We start from the raw sequence: 16,961 nt of genomic DNA, 5'->3' as shown, positions 1-16,961 counted from the left end.
ACTTCCAGGTTGACTTATTTCACTCAGGATTGTAAGGAGGCTTGATAAGTATCACCCTGGTAAATGCCTAGCAACCAGATGGGGTTACCCTATCAACCAAGTAAGAAATTGCATATATCTGCACCAGAACATCGTAGAGACTTCCGGGTTGACTTATTTCACTCAGGATGGTAAGGAGCCATGTTAGGTATGACCTTGGTAACTTCCTAGCAACCACATGGGGTTATCCTAGCAACCAAGTAACAAATCACATATCTCTGCTCCAGAACATTGTAGAGACTTCCGGGTTGACTTATTTCACTCAGGATGGCAACGATCCTTGATAAGTATTCAATGATAACTGCTTAGAAACCAGATGGGGTTACCCTATCAACCAAGTAACAAATCACATATTTCTGCACCAGAACATTGTAGAGACTTCTGGTTTTGTTCATTTGACTCAGTGTAGCAAGGAGCCTTTTGAGTATCACCTTGTTAACTGCCTAGCAACAAGATGGGGTTACCCTAGCAACAATGTAACAAATCACATATCTCTGCACTAGAACATCGTAGAGATTTCTGGTTTCATTTATTTGACTCAAGGTAGCATGGAGCCTTTTCAGTATCACATTGGTAACTGCCTAGCAACCAAATGGGATTACCCTAGCAACCAATATGCATTCAGAAAAATAATCAAGGGGTAGGGTTGCATAGGACTTCTTGCAGCTTGCTGTCTATGTGTATGATGTTCCTTCTGTCTGTCTGACTGTAAGACCTTCAAACTTCCAACTCTTCAAACTATTTTAAACTTTCAGACATGGCTTTGTCAAGCCAACATAAAGTTTGTCCTCAAACTTTACTATCTAGTTATTATTATTATTATTCTGAGCCACAATTTAAACAGTATCTCCTGCTAGAGCTTTCAAGCTACAAACACCAAACTCACCACAGACTTTCAGACTGGTCTGACTCGGGTTGCTATCTCTTTTCTAACTGATCGGACTTCCGATATTCTCATATCAGACTTCCGAACAGAACTGATTTTAAATTTACTCCCATCAAGGTGTGAAAACTTTTCCCTGTAATAACTCCTTTAGAGGCTTCAATCTACTTACTATCACTCTACCACTCATACTTTCTATCTATCACTATCTTTTCTATCTATCCATCACTCCACTCTTTTTATTCTTTCTTTCACTCCATCACTTTAACATCCTAGCAACTGCATACAACCTAGCAACCATTTAGTGCACCCTAGCAACCAAAACCTATTGACTGCAATTCAAAATGGCTTAGATGGATATCTTCAGATCATAATGTCCTACAGACATGAGAGTTGGCTTGTTTGAATTGGGTGAGCAATCAGTCTTCAGGTATCATAATGAAAACTACTTAGCCATGCCCTAGCAACCATTTAGAGCACCCTAGCAACCAAACCCCTTTGACTTCCATTCAAAAAGTCTGCGTGTGATATATTCAGTTCAGAATGTCCTACAGACATGAGAGTTAGGTTGTTTGAATTGGGTGAGCAATCAAGCTTCAAGTATCATCATGGAAACTACTTAGCCACGCCCTAGCAACCATTTAAAGCACCTTAGCAACCGAACCCCACTAACTTCCATTTAAAATCGCTTATATGGGTAGGGTATCTCAGGATCAGAATTTCGTAGAGACTTCATCGTTGGCTTGTATGACTCAGAACAGCAAGCAGCCTTCTTGATATCTCACTGGCAACTGCCTAGCAACCACATGGGCTTACCCTATCAACCAAGTAACAAATCACATATCTCTGCACCAGAACATCATAGAGACTTCCGGGTTGACTTATTTCACTCAGGATGGCAAGGAGCCTTGATAAGTATCACCCTGGTAACTGCTTAGCAACCAGATGGGGTTAACCTAGCAACCAAGTAACAAATCACATAACTCTGCACCAGAACATCGTAGAGACTTCCGGCTTGACTTATTTCACTCAGGATGGCAAGGAGCCATGAATAGTATCACCCTGGTAACTGCTTAGCAACCAGATGGTGTTACCCTAGCAACCAAGTAACAAATCACATATATCTGCACCAAAACATCGCAGTGACTTCCATGTTAACTTATTTCACTCAGGATGGCAAAGAGCCATGTTAAGTATAACCTTGGTAACTGCTTAGCAACCAGATGGGGTTACCCTAGCAACCAAGTAACAAATCACATATCTCTGCACCAGAACATTGTAGAGACTTCTGGTTTTACTTATTTTACTCAGGATGGCAAGGAGCTTTAAATAGTGTCATCCTGGTAACTGCTTAACAACCAGATGTGTTACCCGAGCAACCAAGTAACAGTCACATATATCTGCACCAGAAAATCGTAGAGACTTCTGAGTTTACTTATTTCACTCAGGATGACAAGGAGCTATGATAAGTATCACCCTGGTAACTGCCTAGCAAACAGATGGGGTTACCCTAATAACCAAGTAACAAATCATATCTCTGCACCAGAACATCATAGAGACTTACGGGTTAACTTATTACACTCAGTATGACAAGGAGCTATGTTAAATATCACCCTGGTAACTGCCTAGCAAACAGATGGGTTTATCCTAACAACCAAGTAACAAATCATATCTCTGCACCAGAACATCGTAGAGATTTACGGGTTGACTTATTACACTCAGGATGGAAAGAAGGCTTGATAAGTATCACCCTGGTAAATGCCTATCAACCAGATGGGGTTATGTTAGCAACCAAGTAACAAATCACATATCTCTGCACCAGAACATCATAGAGACTTCCGGGTTGACTTATTTCACTCAGGATAACAAGGAGCTATGATAAGTATCACCCTGGTAACTGCCTAGCAAACAGATGGGGTTACCCTAATAACCAAGTAACAAATCATATCTCTGCACCAGAACATCATAGAGACTTACGGGTTAACTTATTACACTCAGTATGACAAGGAGCTATGTTAAATATCACCCTGGTAACTGCCTAGCAAACAGATGGGTTTATCCTAACAACCAAGTAACAAATCATATCTCTGCACCAGATCATCATAGAGACTTCCAGGTTGACTTATTTCACTCAGGATTGTAAGGAGGCTTGATAAGTATCACCCTGGTAAATGCCTAGCAACCAGATGGGGTTACCCTATCAACCAAGTAAGAAATTGCATATATCTGCACCAGAACATCGTAGAGACTTCCGGGTTGACTTATTTCACTCAGGATGGTAAGGAGCCATGTTAGGTATGACCTTGGTAACTTCCTAGCAACCACATGGGGTTATCCTAGCAACCAAGTAACAAATCACATATCTCTGCTCCAGAACATTGTAGAGACTTCCGGGTTGACTTATTTCACTCAGGATGGCAACGATCCTTGATAAGTATTCAATGATAACTGCTTAGAAACCAGATGGGGTTACCCTATCAACCAAGTAACAAATCACATATTTCTGCACCAGAACATTGTAGAGACTTCTGGTTTTGTTCATTTGACTCAGTGTAGCAAGGAGCCTTTTGAGTATCACCTTGTTAACTGCCTAGCAACAAGATGGGGTTACCCTAGCAACAATGTAACAAATCACATATCTCTGCACTAGAACATCGTAGAGATTTCTGGTTTCATTTATTTGACTCAAGGTAGCATGGAGCCTTTTCAGTATCACATTGGTAACTGCCTAGCAACCAAATGGGATTACCCTAGCAACCAATATGCATTCAGAAAAATAATCAAGGGGTAGGGTTGCATAGGACTTCTTGCAGCTTGCTGTCTATGTGTATGATGTTCCTTCTGTCTGTCTGACTGTAAGACCTTCAAACTTCCAACTCTTCAAACTATTTTAAACTTTCAGACATGGCTTTGTCAAGCCAACATAAAGTTTGTCCTCAAACTTTACTATCTAGTTATTATTATTATTATTCTGAGCCACAATTTAAACAGTATCTCCTGCTAGAGCTTTCAAGCTACAAACACCAAACTCACCACAGACTTTCAGACTGGTCTGACTCGGGTTGCTATCTCTTTTCTAACTGATCGGACTTCCGATATTCTCATATCAGACTTCCGAACAGAACTGATTTTAAATTTACTCCCATCAAGGTGTGAAAACTTTTCCCTGTAATAACTCCTTTAGAGGCTTCAATCTACTTACTATCACTCTACCACTCATACTTTCTATCTATCACTATCTTTTCTATCTATCCATCACTCCACTCTTTTTATTCTTTCTTTCACTCCATCACTTTAACATCCTAGCAACTGCATACAACCTAGCAACCATTTAGTGCACCCTAGCAACCAAAACCTATTGACTGCAATTCAAAATGGCTTAGATGGATATCTTCAGATCATAATGTCCTACAGACATGAGAGTTGGCTTGTTTGAATTGGGTGAGCAATCAGTCTTCAGGTATCATAATGAAAACTACTTAGCCATGCCCTAGCAACCATTTAGAGCACCCTAGCAACCAAACCCCTTTGACTTCCATTCAAAAAGTCTGCGTGTGATATATTCAGTTCAGAATGTCCTACAGACATGAGAGTTAGGTTGTTTGAATTGGGTGAGCAATCAAGCTTCAAGTATCATCATGGAAACTACTTAGCCACGCCCTAGCAACCATTTAAAGCACCTTAGCAACCGAACCCCACTAACTTCCATTTAAAATCGCTTATATGGGTAGGGTATCTCAGGATCAGAATTTCGTAGAGACTTCATCGTTGGCTTGTATGACTCAGAACAGCAAGCAGCCTTCTTGATATCTCACTGGCAACTGCCTAGCAACCACATGGGCTTACCCTATCAACCAAGTAACAAATCACATATCTCTGCACCAGAACATCATAGAGACTTCCGGGTTGACTTATTTCACTCAGGATGGCAAGGAGCCTTGATAAGTATCACCCTGGTAACTGCTTAGCAACCAGATGGGGTTACCCTATCAACCAAGTAACAAATTATATATCTCTGCTCCAGAACATCATAGAGACTTCCGGGTTGACTTATTTCACTCAGGATGGAAAGGAGGCTTGATAAGCATCACCCTGGTAACTGCCTAGCAACCAGATGGGGTTACCCTAGCAACCAAGTAACAAATCACATATCTCTGCACCATAACATCGTAGAGACTTCCAGGTTGACTTTTTTCACTTAGGATGGCAAGGAGCCTTGATAAGTATCACCCTGGTAACTGCTTAACAACCAGATGGTGTTACCCTAGCAACCAAGTAACAAATCACATATCTCTGCACCACAACATTATAGAAACTTCCGGGTTGACTTATTTCACTCAGAATGGCAAGAAGCCTTATGAGTTTCACATTGGTAACTGCCTAGCAACCAGATGGGATTACCCTAGCAACCAGTTTGCCATTCAGAAAAACAAGCAAGGGGTAGGGTTGCATAGGACTTCTTGCAGCTGGCTGTCTATCTGTGTGATGTTCCTTCTGTCTGTCTGACTGTAAGACCTTCAAACTTCCAACTCTTCAAACTATTTTAAACTTTCAGACAAGGCTTTGTCAAGCCAACATAAACTTGGTCTTCAAACTTTACTATCTAGTTATTATTATTCTGGGACCCAAACATTCCCAAGAGTATCCCCTCCTAGAGCTTTCAAGCTACAAACACCAAACTCACCACAGACCTTCAGACTGGTCTGACTCGGATTGCTACATCTTTTCTAACTGATCGGACTTCCAGTATTCCCGTATCGAACTTCCGAACAGGACTGATTTTAAATTGACTCCCATTCAAAGTGTGAAATTTTTCCCTGTAATAACTCCTTTAGAGGATTCAATCTACTTACTGTCACTCCACCACTCATACTTTCTATCTATCACTCCATCACTTTCTTTTTCTATCTTTACATCACTTTTTTTATTCTTTCTTTCACTCCATCACTTCAACACCCTAGCGACTGCAAAAAACCTAGCAACCAGTTAGTGCACCCTGGCAAGCAAAACCCATTGACTGCCATTCAAAATGGCTTAGATGGATATCTTCTGATCAGAATGTCCTACAGATATGAGAGTTTGCTTGTTTGAATTGGGTGAGCACTCAGTGTTCAAGTATCATCATGGAAACTACTTAGCCACGCCCTAGAAACCATTTAGAGCACCCTAGCAACCAAACCCCATTGACTTCCAATGAAAATCGCTTAGATGGTATCTCAGGATCAGAATGTCATAAACTTCATTGTTGGCTTTTATGACTCAGAACAGCAAGCAGCCTTCTTGGTATCACACTGGAAACTGCCTAGCAACCACATAGGCTTACCCTAGCAACCAAGTAACAAATCACATATCTCTGCACCAGAACATCGTAGAGAATTTCAGGTTGACTTATTTCACTCAGGATGGCAAGGAGCCTTGATAGGTATCACCCTGGTAACTGCTTAGCAACCGAATGGGGTTACCCTAGCAACCAAGTAACAAATAACTTATTTCTTACAAATAACAAATCGCCCTGGTAACTGCTTAGCAACCAGATGGGGTTACCCTAGCAACCAAGTAACAAATAACATATCTCTGCACCAGAACATTGGAGAGATATCAGGGTTGAATTATTTCAATCAGGATGGCAAGGAGCCCTGTTGAGTATCACCCTACTAACTGCCTAACAACCAGATGGGGTTACTCTAGCAACCAAGTAACAAATCACATATCTCTGCACCAGAACATCGTAGAGACTTCCGGTTGACTTATTTCACTCAGGATGGCAAGGAGCATTTTGAGTATCATCAAAAGGTGAAATCACATATCTCTGCACCAGAACATCGTAGAGACATCCGGGTTGACTTATTTCAATCGGGATGGCAAGGAGCCTTGATAAGTATCACCCTGGTAACTTCTTAGAAACCAGATGGAGTTACCTTAGCAACCAAGTAACAAATCACATATCTCTGCACCAGAATATCATAAAGACTTCTGGTTTCGTTCACTGGACTCATGGTAGCAAGGAGCCTTTTGAGTATCACCTTGGTAACTGCCTAGCAACCAAATGAGTTACCTATCTATCTAGCTATCTATCTATCTGATAGACTGAATGGTCTTATAATCTTTAAACTTTGAACTTTTAAAACTACTACGTAAACTTGTAACTTCTTCAAACTTAAAACCTTCAAACTTCAAGCTTTTACAACTACTTCAAACTTTCAGGCTAAGCTTTCTCAAGCCAACATCAAAGTTTGTCTTGCTGAACTTTTTATCTAGTTATTATTATTATTGCTTGTTAGGTGCTACTAGTAACAAATCAAAAAGGGAAATGGAAAATGCACACAGCAGTCACGCTCAGGTCTCAGGATGTTAACCATTCTTATGCAGCTTCACTGTCTCTGCTGTGTGAGAGAGAGAGAGAGAGAGAGAGAGAGAGAGAGAGAGAGAGAGAGCACTCTAAGCAGTGTTTCCCCTTTATGCGTTCAGGAGCGATGCTGCGCTGCTGCTGAATTATTATCTATTGACATTTCACATGGTTAATTAATATCCATGATGCAGTGTAACACTTGCCAGCACCAGTTAGTTGCGCACTTATACTGCATGCAGTCAAATGGGACACCTGTATGAAGCGAAAGGGACCCCACCATATACACTCACATATTCACAGTGACGTCATCGTATAGCAGCCCATCAAAGACTGTTCGTGAGTGTGTACACATACACAACAGAGAAGCAGGACACCCAATATGATACCTCTTCTAGCGGAAAGTCTTTTACTCTGATAACTTCTTTGACAATGGTAGTAGAAATATAGTGCTTAAGACTGCGACTAAATGATCGCATCTTGCAATCATTTTTCCCACCATTGAGACTTAAGTTTTTTTGAGGTCACACCGGTGCGACGACAGAGTCGCTGTAGAGAAAGTAACAGCACTAGCCACTACCCGGATCAATTGTGTCACAGGAAATCACAGGACATATCTGTTGTGGGGAAACAAACCAGCAGTATGAATTTGACACATGTATGAGCTTTCTTATTGAACACAGGGGGAACAGTATCTGACAGCAATGTTCTCAGCTGTCAGGATGTATTCTCCCTGCAATAATGGACAAATTTAGGGATAGCAGGCTACAAATCACAGGACTTATCTGTTGTGGGGAAACAAGTCAGCAGTATGCATTTGACACATGTATGAGCTTTCTTATTGAACACAGGGGGAACAGTATCTGACAGTAACATTCTCAGCTGTCAGAATGCGTTCCCCCTGCTATAATGGGGGTGGTTTTAAGACAAAGATAAAACCAAAAAACTTCTGTGATATATATATATTTTTTTATCTACAATTTATTTGGACCTTTTCTCAGTAAATTGTGGTGAAAGTGTACTTGTTGGGGCAGAAAACCATCAGATTTAGTTTACTCTAAACATCTGAACTAAAGTGGACAATGGAGCTCTCTTGTGGCCAAATTACGCAATTGCATTAAAAAAAAAAAAAAGCTAGGCTTAGGGGAAAAAAGAGAAATATGATCAATATGTCCAGGTATTGTGCCTTTTGAGAGCGGTCGCATATTTCGCATATAAAATCACAGTTATGTGAGTAAGCACACATTTATTCCAAAAGTCTACAAGATTCATAATGAAAACTCTCACAAATATAATATTATTTATTGATAGAAATAACAGTAGGTGGTTGTGTTCATGAAGACATAAAAATGCAACAAACATAGGTTCTGTTACCCCATTTTCAAAATCTAACTAGACAGTCAATACAACATTCTACAGATAAAACTCATTCAAAACTCTAGTTTTGAGCCTTAGCGCTCTCCGTAGTCCCTCAGTGGTACGAGCACAGCATCTTGGGGGCGAGCTTTTTGAGAATGCACGCTTCCTTCACCGCTAGGACGGGGGTAGGGCTAGGGGGAAACAGACTTCGAAGCAACACAGGCTCGATGAACAGAGCAGTCTCGCCCTCAGAGCGCAAATCATTATAAACAGCGCAGCGAGAAACGTGGCGCGAGACGCCAAACTCATTTGAATTTGGCTGTGGAAAAACCCTATGAAAATCCGTAGTGTCTCTTGCCTTGGTGATTTAACGAGTTTAAAACCACGTTTAATGGCGCAGATAAGGCTGTACAATCCACACATCACCACCCTAACAAAATTGTACTTTGGATTTACTATAGTAACACTTACTGTGTTAACAGTATTTTGACAGATGTGCAATGTGTTATATTCATACTAAATATTTGTATATTGTTGAAATAGTCCTATTAAATAATTTCTGTTACAATTATGTCAGTTTCTCAGTTTCAGTTTCTATTTTGTTTTTATAGTTTCTAAATGTAAAGTTTTTGTCATTTCATAACAACAATGCCATAGTTTTGTTGAAGTTACATTCTATCGTAGTAAAGCCATGCTTGGTTTTTACCAGTGACTACCTGTGATCTAGTTACAAATATCACTTAAAACTATAGACACTAATGGAGGAACTATGGCAACTTTTCATAAAGTTTCATAAGTTTTTCTTCTGTTTAAAATCTGTTCTAAAATCTGCTCTTTGATTGTAGGAAAAATTAACTGGCTTTGTTTGCCTTCAGAAATTCAAAGAGATGACTGTACTTAATCAGTAGGATCGCACACAGAATATATCAATTTAGCCCTTTATAAATTAGGTAGGCCTATATATCATTTTTTATTTTTATTTTTATTTTTAAATTTTTTTTAATAAATGGTATTGTTGCATCGTCAAAATCAATGCTCAGCGACAAAATAATATAAAAGTATTTAGTTATGTCACTATTTTTATTAGTTTCTTTAATTAATTATTATTTTATTTATTTAAATTAAGGATTATATTTATATTTATTTTTCCACTGTTGCTACCAAATCAGGTGCTAGTGCCACCATCTGTAGAACTTGGTGGCACCAGTGCCACCTCTCTTATATGTTAGTCTGGAGCACTGTGGTGACATGTATGTTCTGTTAGATAGGTTTATACTTTCTTTTGGTGTTTATGTTTAATAAAAATAGTGAAAGTGATTTTCTGAACTCTTCAAGTGTCAAAAGCTCCCAGTAAATAATAAACGCACACATGACAAGGCGAACATGAATAACCCATCTATAATGATTCTAAGGTCATTTTAAGCTATTACTCCACCAACGTGCGTAAATATGGGTCTGACCTTGCAGGCTTGTGGACGTGTGCACAGCAGCACCGCTGCTGAAAAAAATCCTAGGGGAAACACTGCTCCAAGTGATAGTGAAAACAGACACTTTTTAATGCAGATATGATAAAAAAGTATGCTAACTAATTGTCACGGATCCACCGGACTCCCTCTCTCACTCCACACTCCGCTCCTTCTCCCTCACTGCCGACACAGCGCTCACTCTCCCCGGATTTCTTATCACATGCACCTGCACTTCATCAGTGACTAATCAAGGAATTCATTTATACCCCACTCTCACACTCAGTCATTGTCTGTTCTTGTCAGTGTTTCCCTGGAGACTTCGGACTCCCTAGTTTCATCTAGGCCTTCCAGTGTAAATAAATACTTTGCTAGTTATTGTCCCCCTCATCAGAGTTTAGTGTTGTTTCTTCCTACGTTTATTCCTTCACATATTGGACTCTCCTGTGTTGTTTACGTTTCCTGCAATGATCAAAGGACTGTTGTGAGTTTTCCTGTCATCTGTACACTATATTTCCCGATCTGGATATTACCCACCTACTGTTTGCAACACATCTGTTTCTGGATTGACTCACCTGTTGTTTTCTTCTCTGCTTCATTCACCTGTGCAATAAATCCCGCGATTGACTCCTTATCCCTGCCTCCATGAGTTTCTTCATGACAGAAGAACAGACCACCAAGAAGGACTCAGCGGGGGCTTCCAATATTCCACCAACACTGAGCACATTCATAAGGATCATGGAGCTGACTGGTTCATTTCTGGAGCTATTTAAACAAGATCTTCCTCTCCTGGAATACACAACTAAGTTCTGTCAACTCGTCACCCCAACCACAATATCGGACTCCTACCTCAGATCCATTTACGGAATGGGACTGAACTTTCACTGAATTACAGCTCTTCCGGAGGTGAGAAATCTTTCCTTTGTGGAATATGTCCGAGCAACGCTGGCCATCTATTACCCCTCGCCATTATTGACCCCTAAGGTAACTCCTATCCCAACTTTCCCCCTAAATATATTTTTGTGGGGGGCTGACCCTCTCCAAGCTCCAGTGATCGATTCCCCACCGTGATCAGCGGCAACAACCACGGAGGTCACACACTCCCCTTACACTGTGGGTTATGGCGGGAACCCCGGGCCACTGCCAGCACCCATGCCTGCCACAGTAGACAAGTCAGCGCTCAAGCCTTCCATGGCTCCTTCGTCCAAGCCTTCCATGGCTCCATGCTCCGAGCCTTCCACAGCCTCCGAGCCTTCCACAGCTCCGCTCTTTGAGCCTCCCACGGCTCCGCCTTCCACGGCTCTGCCCCTAGAGCCTCCCATGGCTCTGCCTTCCACAGCTCTGCCCTTCGAGCCTCCCGTGGCTCTGCCTTCCACGGCTCCTCCCTTCGAGCCTTCCATGGCTCTGCCTTCTCTCTCTCACTCCACACTCCGCTCCCTCTCCCTCACTGCCGACACAGCGCTCACTCTCCCCGGATTTCTGATCACACGCACCTGCACTTCATCAGTGTCTAATCAAGGACTTAATTTATACCCCGCTCTCACACTCAGTCATTATCTGTTCTTGTCAGTGTTTTCCCAGAGACTACGGACTCCCTAGTTTCATCTAGACCTTCCAGTGTAAATATTTTCCTAGTTATTGTCCCCCTTGTCAGAGTTCAGTGTTGTTTCTTCCTGCATTTATTCTCCTGCGTATTGGACTCTCCTGTGTTGTTTACGTTTCCTGCAACGATCAAAGGACTGTTGTGAGTTTTCCTGTCATCTGCACATCACTATATTTCCCGATCTGGATATTACCCACCTACTGTTTGCAACACATGTGTTTCTGGATTGACTCACCTGTTGTTTTCTTCTCTGCTTCATTCACCTGTGCAATAAACCCCACGATTGAGTCCTTATCCCTGCCTCTGTGAGTTTCTCTGTGACACTAATAGGGATGCACAATATGGAGGAAAAATGTGATACGTGAAGTTGTTGGAAAATTCCACATGCAATATGATAACCCTATGATGACGTTATCGGAGCGCACGGAACATTGGAACCCCCACTGCCCAATAAACTGAAGTTTATTGGAATAAAAAAGGACCATCTATCCCAGAGATCACAAACATAGTTGTCTTTTATTCCAGATTGCATATAGACTGTGTATAATATGTACAGTTTTACCATTAGCTGTGTAGCAGGCATTAAAATTAATCTTCAATTATTATTTTTTTTTTGTTTGTTTGTTTTTTTTTTTTGTAAAAATCATGTGAAATTAATTTCACCATATTGTGGGATATCCTAAAACAATCTGTGTTGTGGGACTTTTATTTAGAAAAATGATGTCCAGAAGCACTTGCTGTAGACATTCGCTTTCTGCTTTGGTTTAACCAAAGTCTCTTTCAAGGCAAGTTAGTCCACTCGGCGGCCTCTTTGAAACACTCTCGAGCAGGCTGGGCAGCTATTTTTCAATAAAAAAAAGTGGTATACAATTACAGCTCCTATCTACTTGAATGGGGGAAAGACCGAAATCTCCCAAATGGTTGGTCAAGATTACAATCAAAGAACATATTTTAGATTAGCAGTAAAATCTGACAACACTGGTATCATACATAGATCACACTAAAAAATGCTATTTGATTGACAGGCGATGTCTGTATCTTAAAGGTGATTGGCTCTTTTACCTGTAAGGCCGGACTTCCTTTTCAACATCCGTTGGCCGTTCCAGTTTCTCCCAATCATTTTAATAGAATTGGCCCGTCTCTTTTAAATAGTCCCTAGTTTAAAATGCTTGATGTCAGTCTGCACTTGAGTCTGATGTTCCATTAATTAAGACCCATCCTTTAATATATCCACACAGACCACAGCAATGGCTGAATAAACAAGCCACGTTTGAGTTTGTATCTGGTCTCATTATTATTTACACACACATTGACACACAATGGAGAGTGAAAGCACAGGACAGTGCCAGTTACAGCTACATATGCACAAATTGTGACACACTTCATAATTTGAGTCAGCACCTATGCACATTGCACACACACACTGCACACACACCAAGTGACAATCACGTGGCCAGTCTATTCCCTGCTATGTGTGTCGCCTTGAATAATACTATATTAAAATCATTCAATTATCACAAGCCCTTGCGATATACATTTCACAATATGTACATTTGTGATATTTTGATAAATGCAATATATTGTGCAGCCCTACTAACTAATAATGACTAATAATAACTATGACAGAAATTTTTACAACTCAATGGATTATGCTACATTTTACTGAATGGCGGACATTGTTTATTTGTAGTGCAACCTCTGATTGAAATGCACATTCTGTACCATGTGGCGGCATTTGGCCAGTGTTCGAATTGTGTCCGTGCCCTTACACCATCTCCAACCCCAACTAGCGACAGTTTAGTTCTAAAATAAAAGATGATTTAATTTTAGTAATTTAGGTGTACCAACAATAATATGTCAAAAAAATGATGTCTTACCATTATTGTGAGGTGAACGAAAGAGAACTTTGGATGCTGTTCTTGCAAGACTGGCAGACTATGGATTACGAGCAAACAAATGCAAATGTGAGTTTTTCAAAGGCTCAATTGAATACTGCGGATACATAATTAACAAGGATGGTCTTCACAAATCTCCAAATAAGATCAATGCTGTCCTGAAAGCACCAAAGCCAGAAAATGTAAACCAGCTTCATTCATTTCTGGGACTCATCAATTATTATCACAAATTCTTACCAAATTTGTCTACAGTGTTACACTTATTGAATGCACTGCTGCAACTGAAAAGCAAATGGATGCGGTCGAGAGAATGTGACAAAGCTTTCAAAGCAACTAAGGGACTGAGCTCTTCTGTGACCGTATTAACACAATATGACCTCTGTCAGCAATTACGTCTAGCTTGCAGTGCTTGGCCATATGGAGTTGGTGCTGTATTGTCTCACAAGATGACTGATGGATCTGAGAGACCAACAGAGTTTGCATCTAGGTCCATGACTGCTGCAGAACACAAATATACCCAGATTGATCGAAAAGGCCTAAGCTTGGTGAGGGGAGAAAAAAGTTTAATCAGTATTTGTACGGAAAGTGTTTTACTGTACATTGATTACAGATCACCAACCCTTAGTAGCAATTTTCAGACCCAGAAAAGATTTTCCAGCTATGGCAGCAGCACGACAACAACTTCGGGCTTATTCCTTTGTGCTCATGACTATAGGATTGAATTTAAGGGCACAAAGTTTCACAGAAACGCAGATGGACTGTTGCGTCTGCCCCATGAGATCACAGAGGATTCAAAAGACACACCGATATGTTTCACATGACTCAAATGGAGCCTTTAATTGTTACAAGCACTCAAATTCAAAGAGAGACAAGCCAAGATTCAACACCAGCAAAAGTGTTTGACCTGACAATGAAAGGATGGCCAATTTCAGGAGATTCACAACCTCCAAACTACTCAAACCTTCGTGAACAGCCTTCTGTGACACAATGGTGCATTGTGTGGGGTACACAGGTGGTCGTGCCACCTAAGGTTCAGGACAAAGACCTTATTGCCCACCATGAAGGACACTTGAGAGTTGTTATAATGAAAAGCCTTGCAAGAAGTTATGCTTGCTGGCCTCACCTAAATTGCAAAATCGAAGACCTGGCCAAGTCATACTCTGGGTGTCAACAAGGACAGCACCTTTGCATGTCTGGGAATGGCCAACCAGTCCTTGGCAGAGAGTCCACATCGACTATGCGGGACCCTTCCTCGACAAGTTGTTCATTGTATAAGTGGATGCATACTCGAAGTATTTCTGGTCAAAAAATGCCACATCCACAAAGACTGTTGACCTGCTCTGCACATTGTTTTCCCGCATTGGCTTAAACGAGCAGTTGGTCAGTGATAATGGTATACAATTTTACCTCCGGAAAATTCCAGTCATTCGTTAAAGGAAATCTCTAAAACAGTCTCTGAAAGCCATGGGAGGACAGAGAGTGTCACTGCAAGGAAAAATTGCAAACTTCCTTTTGGCCTATAGGATCTCTGCTTATTCAACCACAGGTCAGTCTTCAGCCACACTCTTCATGGGAAGAAGACTTTGTTCACGTTTAGACTTACTTAAACCTGGCCTGCACTGACAATCTAAGCAGTGTGGCCAAAGACCAAAACAGTCACCACTCAGAACCTTTCAAGTTGGTCAAAATGTGCTTGCCAGAGACAATATAGACAATCACACCAAAAGTGGCAACCATGTACAATACTGGATAAGACTGGACCTCTGACTTATACTGTTCAAGTTCTAACATTGTGTGGTGCAGACACATTAATCAGCTTTTGAATGCTATAACACGGAAGAGTACCGCTCAAAACACTGCAGAGAGCATGGAAACCTCACATTGTTCTGATGAGTATGCTCTCATAACACCACAGCTTCCACCAGAAGTTACTGATGTAAATCAAACAGAAACTGTTGAACAGTCCAGCTTACAACCTCTTCCTCAGGATGCTGAGCGTGTTTGCAAACCACCTCACACATTAGACTTTTAGTTATACACACGTTACCGCTTACACAGTTACACAAAGACATATAAGAAAAAAGGTAATGTGAAAACAGTAATAACAATTGTTTACGTAATTGACTAACTTGTTACATATTGCAATATATCTTATTTTGAGATATGGTGTATGATATGTTACATTTAAATATACTGGATATGATTAACGTACACTTGTTGTAGAGAAATTTCAAGTTTGTGTAGCTTGATGGAGTACATCAAGGCTGGAGGGAAGGAACTGTTCATTTTTGAGCCAATAGCGTTATTGTCACAGTCTGTTTCCCTCATGCTGGTCGAGGACTCTTATTTTGAAGTTTTCCCCCAGACAATTCCCATAGTGCACTGCCCTCATCACTTCCATCTGTTTCTTTTTATTCTCACCTCTGTTATATTCCCTCATTAGTTCCTTTTGTATAAATATCCTCTAGTTTTACCCACTCCTTTTTCAGTCCTGTGTTACATTGTGTTAAGTTTTGATGTTTAGATTTAGTATTTGTTCCACTCCAGCGATTACTATTGTTGAGGCTTTTGTTTGTTTCCACTCCAGCGTTTGTTCTACTCTAACGATTGCAATTAAAGGATTTAAAGATTCCACTCCTGTGTCTCCTCTCTTCCTCTTCCACTCCTAGACACCAACATTACAGTTATGAGTTCTGCACCTGCGCACCGCTGTTGGTCTGATGCCTGTAAACAGAGACGTGTTTAGAGTTAACTCCGATTTGGTTGTCGTTCTTACTGTTTGTGTAAGTGTAAAAACACAAATGCGCAAAATCTTTAGATAAATTGATGGGCATACGGTGTATGGGCTAGAATACACTACAGACATACATGACAGTAGCCGCCACTGAATCCTTAACAACTAGTTGAGACCTGATGGTTTCAGTTAAGCCTCTGACAACTGATGAAAACGAGATGAAACATCCTTTGCCTCCTGCCCTTAAAAGCATCTAAAAGTTTCCACTATTGTTTATATTCAACCAACCCATGAACTTACAAATAGTCATACTGACCTGTGACCCTGAAGATATTAACATCAATCTTGCCTAATGATAATTCAGATCATGTTGCATGTGCGTTCTAGAGTTAAAAGACTAGTAATAGTAGAAATACAGTAGATAGTTAATCCTGTTTCATGTCATGTTTACATCTGTCAGTTTGAGCATTTACTGATGTTGTGAAATGGTGTTTATCATGTTTTTTTTTTTTCTTGTTTTATACTGTATGTAAAAATCGGTATGTTAAAATGTTTTAAATATGTTTTTCAGATCACCAGAAGCTAGATAGGGAGGCTAGAATCTGCAGACTTCTCAAACACTCCAATATTGGTAAGTTC

At 40.5% G+C, this 16,961-nt stretch overlaps 1 protein-coding gene across 3 annotated transcripts in view; it reads left to right on the top strand.

Annotated features, from left to right (window-relative positions):
- LOC127430666 (calcium/calmodulin-dependent protein kinase type II subunit alpha-like) overlaps positions 1 to 16,961 on the top strand; it is a 144,168-nt gene that overhangs the window by 43,601 nt on the left and 83,606 nt on the right. For all 3 annotated transcript variants that reach the window (XM_051680603.1, XM_051680604.1, XM_051680601.1), the window contains exon 3: positions 16,894 to 16,953. In XM_051680603.1, coding sequence (XP_051536563.1) covers positions 16,894 to 16,953 — 60 coding nt within the window. The remainder of the gene's footprint in view (positions 1 to 16,893; positions 16,954 to 16,961) is intronic.

Source organism: Myxocyprinus asiaticus, chromosome 40 (assembly GCF_019703515.2).
Source record: "Myxocyprinus asiaticus isolate MX2 ecotype Aquarium Trade chromosome 40, UBuf_Myxa_2, whole genome shotgun sequence".
Taxonomy (NCBI): Eukaryota; Metazoa; Chordata; class Actinopteri; order Cypriniformes; family Catostomidae; genus Myxocyprinus; species Myxocyprinus asiaticus.
Note: the sequence above shows the minus strand (reverse complement) of the source record. Positions and strands in the feature narration are given on the sequence as shown.